We start from the raw sequence: 5168 nt of genomic DNA on the forward strand, positions 1-5168 counted from the left end.
CTGTGTGTAGCCAATAACTGATGTTTGTTATCATATCTCTATTTGTAATTGTCATGTGTAGGTTTTGAACCCTCATTCAGAAGAAGGACACTGAAATAAAGTCAGGTTGTATTTTGTCGTAATTATGTAAATAGGCAATTATAATTAGTAAAGCAAAAGTTGCTTTGATGTACAACCTTTAGGTCAACTTAGATAACAATCAGATGAAGATAATAGTAACGACATGAAATGTTTCTTACTTGCCTAGTAAGCGGCTGGCAGGCTATTTCTCTAGTGTTTTTTAAAGATGATCATAAATATATGACAATTATCACCATGTCATTGTGCATGTAAAAGTATCACCATAGAGTAAATTCCACGTCACCGCGTGGGTTTTTTTTCACCATGTTTGTCATTTTGAATACTTTGGGACAGGCTGTCTTCCAGGTTTATTAATTTTCTCCCGTCCAGCTCAACAGAATGCCCGGTAGGCGTGTTACGCTCGTAGGAGTTTGCACGCCAGTGGTAGATTACGATTGGCCATTAACCCTACCTGGACCGGGCTTTTTTTGTATTGGGGGACCGGCTCTTTTGACCCCCCCCCCTCAGAACTCGCGAACGGTATGTTGTATGACCACCAAATTTTTTTCAGCGGATGGTTTCCTAGTGAAAACTTATCATATCTATAATTTTTATGTCGTTATGACGTAATATGACGTCATTATGACGTCATTAATGCGATTTTATTGGCCAAAACCATCTAGATATGTTTTTTCCATGAAAACTAAATTGTTTTCAACACAATTTCACCAAAAGTGTTTATGACAGAATATTAGGGTGTACTAAGTCTTATGTTGCCCATAGCAACACCGGTGACGTCATAAAATGACGTCATGCATATGTAAGATATCCGCCATTTTGGAGAATCAATCTTGAATTTTCAAAAATAGTTTTTTTTCGTGATAAAGCCTAAAATACATTGTAAACCTACTAAAGACCTTAATTTCAACCTTTTTTTGGAAAAAGAAATGGAAGTATTGATGAAATTTTGAGGAAAATAACCTGTATATACCTGTTCTAAAGATATGGTCCGCCATCTTGGATTTTGGCCAATGACGTCATCAAATTAGCATACATTATGCATATTTAATGATAAAATTTACATAAAATTATATGGGATGTTATTAATATTAGAAACCATGAGTAACTTGACATAAACCCATAAAATTCTATTGTTGAAACAAAAAGTACTAAATTTAGCAAAAATGCCTGTCAGAAACCCGTTGCCATGGCAACACAAAAATTTATTATCTTATTCCAATGATAGCGCATTGTTGCTAACAAAATTCTAGGAAAAGTCACCAAGTTTGGCTGTTCTAGGGCTAGCCGTTCAGACGCTAGGTGACATCATAGTTGGCGCGGGCACTTTTAGCCCCCCCCCCGGTCTAGGTAGGGTTAACGTTGGACACGTACGTATATACGCTGGCTATAGTTAGCTACACTTGATCGATGACTCATAGAGGTACTTTCTCACACATTTCAATCCCACAAAATATTTTGAACTGCATACCCACAAGGGTCTGCGTCCCAAGTTAACAACTGAAACAGTAGGTTGACCAGATCAAATATTTAGTCACAGATCAGCCAACAGAATGGAGTAAACAAACGGTAACATTACAATTTTCCATGTATCCATCCGCTCTGGCCATGCGAGACCTATTATCTGTCATTACGCTCACTAAACTAGTAACATGAACAAAACATGACCAAATTGCGAACGTTTAGACTTTGCCTGGTTCTTTTTGCTCAAACGTACCTAAATGGACTAACATTTCCAAGACAAACAAATGTATTAACTAGAGACTAGATTTATGTTCCCATTTAGGGGCCTTCATTGCGCAACACAATGGTGACGTCAGTACAGCAAGCAGCCTCGATATCCTCCTTGTTTACATGGACATTTAGAAGCAATAATCTCGAGAAGGTATTTGACAATCTTGAAGTTTTTGTTTCTTTCCAAAAAAAGCAGATTGCAATATATGTAAGCGGAGCCATGAAGGTCATTCATACGCAGTGTTGAGCTCACAATGAGTGGAAAGCTACAAATATCCACCGTCGCCATCAGTTGTAGTATTTTGTCCACAAATATCTACACAGGTACTTGAGTAGATGTCTATCTCTCAATACTACATTATTGCCAGCTATATGTAAAAGCTTAACTTTCAATTCGAGTTCCGGCAAATCAAATATTCTCCATACCTTTTATAGAATATATAGTATATTATTCAAAGAAATGAATAATAAAGAAACATGATATGTTCAGTACTCAATCCCCGCTACCGAATAGAATCAATTCAAGTGCACTCGATATAAAGCCATGAAAATGTCACCAATGAAGTAATCGAAAAGTTGCACAGTAATTGCATAAAAACAGCAGAACGTACCTCCGTCCTTAGTTTGTTGTTGCGGACCAGGGTCGTGCATTGCGTTACCGAGTAGGTCATCAGTAGCCACATGAGGTGTACCGGCATTCGTCTGCTCACCAGTGTGTACATTTTGTAGTTCATTCAGGATTTCATCTTGGTCTATGTAGTTGTAAACATGGCTGTCTACGTCTTCATAGTTGTCATTGGCAGCAGGTAGCTCAACCACGTTCTCCATATCTGTGGTGGAAACTGCCAAAATAAGTTCAGTTCTCTCATACAAAACACATCATTCTTGACAAATGTCATATAATTCAGGGAAACGGGTTTCAAGAAGACAAGACTCAGGAATATTTCCTAAAACCAGTCTCTTTATGTTGGAAAACATTTACAATTTTTCGTTCAACTTAAGCGCTGTTAAAATTTCTGATCATATATGAACATTGATTTAAATATTTTAGAATTATATTAACAGAGCAAACACGGATATGTATCTAGATTATTAAGTTAATTCAACAATATTATTTATATCTAATGCATTGCAGTTTGCCTGTGGACTATGTACGTAAGTGGGAGAATCATATGTTATTTTTCCAATAAATGTACACAATAACAAAAGGTTATAACTTACCTTTGTTAATATCTTGCTGTAAAGGGGACGTCATCTTGTTACAAACTCTGTTTTCTCTGCTAGACTCTTCTTCCATTTAACTTATCATCTGAGCAATTTATGGAGCTAAAGGTTGGAAATCTTCTATCTTTATTTTAGTGATAAATTCTGACAATAATCACTGTACCACCGCCGTCGAAGAGGGAAACAGCCGTTGAAACTCGGAAAAAAGAGACTTGCCTAGACGGCAGGTACGTAGGACTCATGAAAAATTAAGTCACTCAGGTCAAAGTTCAACTCCAAGATGATTCTGATCTTCAATTCGAAAAGCAATCTTGCTTTCGGTGATGCGTCTGCACTTTAGCGTTGATATCATCCTATGATTTATGCAATAAATCAATATTTAGTGCGAAAAACAAGATTGCTTTCAGCGATGAGTCTGGGCTGCATGCAGATAAAAACGGCAACGTCGCCCACGGTTCAGGTTGATGATGCATGTCAGTAGTGATTTTTTTAAAGAAATAGGTGCAAAATGTAACTTTGTAGAAGGTTTCTTACTTGTTATTACTTTGCATATAAAAGCAGCACTACAAACCTAGAACCTTTAGCGAGATTGCAGTATGATATTGGGTGCGGTTGATTCGGACTTGATTATTTATCACATTTATTTAGTTGAGATAGGAATTTCAATTCGAAACCCGTGGTAACTGGAAAAACTGGTGATAATCCTTTTTTGTGCATGTATTTCATTTTTTTTCGTCGATAAGCTTCTATCCTAGTAAATTAATGAGATAGAGGGTCTTTATCTCATTAATTCACTAAACTGAAGTAAAAAAAATTCTTCTTCAAGTGAATTAATGAGATAGAGGGTCTTTATCTCATTAATTCACTAGATAGACATGAATATTTTCTTTTTAGTAAATTAATGAGATAGAGAGTCTTTATCTCATTAATTCACTAGATAGAGAGCAAAATTCTCCTTCTAGTGAATTAATGAGAGAGCGACCCGGGTCTACTCTCTAGCAGGCCAACTCCCCTGGCATGTTATCTCTCTATTTGGCCGAAGCCTAGTAGATGCTCAATCGCTGCGCTAAACGGGTCGGCTTTGGGGGTGTTCAGGCCCTGCCCAAGCTTGTCTGGCAGCCGATCGTAATAGGAACATACAACACACTCCCACGCCAGCAGTTAAAGGATATCTTTGTAACCATAGTCAACGGGTCGGTTTTAGTGGGGGTGGGGGTGGGGGTTTCCTGTTATGATCGGTTGCCCCCAAAGCCAAATAGCGCCCTCTGGCGGCCTCCTATCTCCTTAATTTACTAGAGTAAGATATCTTCTTTCTCTTCTTAGTGAATTAATGAGATAGCAGCCACCTATCTCATTAATTCACTAGAGTAGGATATCTTTTTTCTCTAGAGTTGTTCTCTTATCTTTCTGTAGCGAAATAATGCGATATGCTTGATACAACCGTTATCTCGTGTGAATGTGGTTATCACAGGTTTCGACTGAAATTGTTTTTGAATTTAAAAAAAAATGAGATAAATAGCTGAAGTTGTTGATTCGACTTACTACCTATAAAAAGACCGGGGAATTAACGGCAAAATGCAGTTGTACTTTTCTCAAATGACCAAAAAATTTGCATCCTTAATTGTATATTGTACTGACACTTAATATCATTGAAATATCATTCTGTGACGTACCGTTATATAATGATTGTTACCTTTGCCCAAGAAGGTTATGTTTTCCATACCTTACGTGTGTAGTTGTGTGTAAACATTATAACTCATAATATATGACAGTCGTTTTGCATCCAAATATCATCTATTAAAAGAAAAGAAATTGTGCAGAGAAACTTTCGTACTCCGAGCTAGTTTTATTGTTTTCCTCTCGACCAATTATATTTCAAGAGAACAGCCTTTGCTTTGACATTGTATTAATATCTCTAGAAAAGTATATCATTTTTCGACTACGTCACTGTAGATGCTATTTTCTATGGTGCTTTGGCATTTTAATAGATTTCCATTGTCTCGACTAGAACCAATTATTATACTTGCCTGGCCTACATTAAAGAAGAAAAAAGATGCCATCCCAATTTTTCAACGTCAAATACACAAAAACAAAACTACTATACTCTTAACATCACGAAATACACACAGAGA

The 5168-nt window shown here is 36.8% G+C and overlaps 1 protein-coding gene across 1 annotated transcript in view; it reads right to left on the minus strand.

Annotated features, from left to right (window-relative positions):
* The window catches only part of LOC109464043 (C-type lectin domain family 4 member M-like), a 5804-nt gene extending 2737 nt beyond the window's left edge, over nucleotides 1-3067 (minus strand). Inside the window, exons 1-2 of the mRNA XM_019760967.1 lie at nucleotides 3034-3067; nucleotides 2424-2654 (exon numbers count right to left, since the gene is read on the minus strand). Coding sequence (XP_019616526.1) covers nucleotides 2424-2654; nucleotides 3034-3067 — 265 coding nt within the window. The remainder of the gene's footprint in view (nucleotides 1-2423; nucleotides 2655-3033) is intronic.
* Between the last annotated feature and the right edge of the window lie 2101 nt (nucleotides 3068-5168).

This window comes from Branchiostoma belcheri, unplaced genomic scaffold (genome assembly GCF_001625305.1).
Source record: "Branchiostoma belcheri isolate BF01 breed outbred unplaced genomic scaffold, Haploidv18h27 scaffold131, whole genome shotgun sequence".
Classification (NCBI taxonomy): Eukaryota; Metazoa; Chordata; class Leptocardii; order Amphioxiformes; family Branchiostomatidae; genus Branchiostoma; species Branchiostoma belcheri.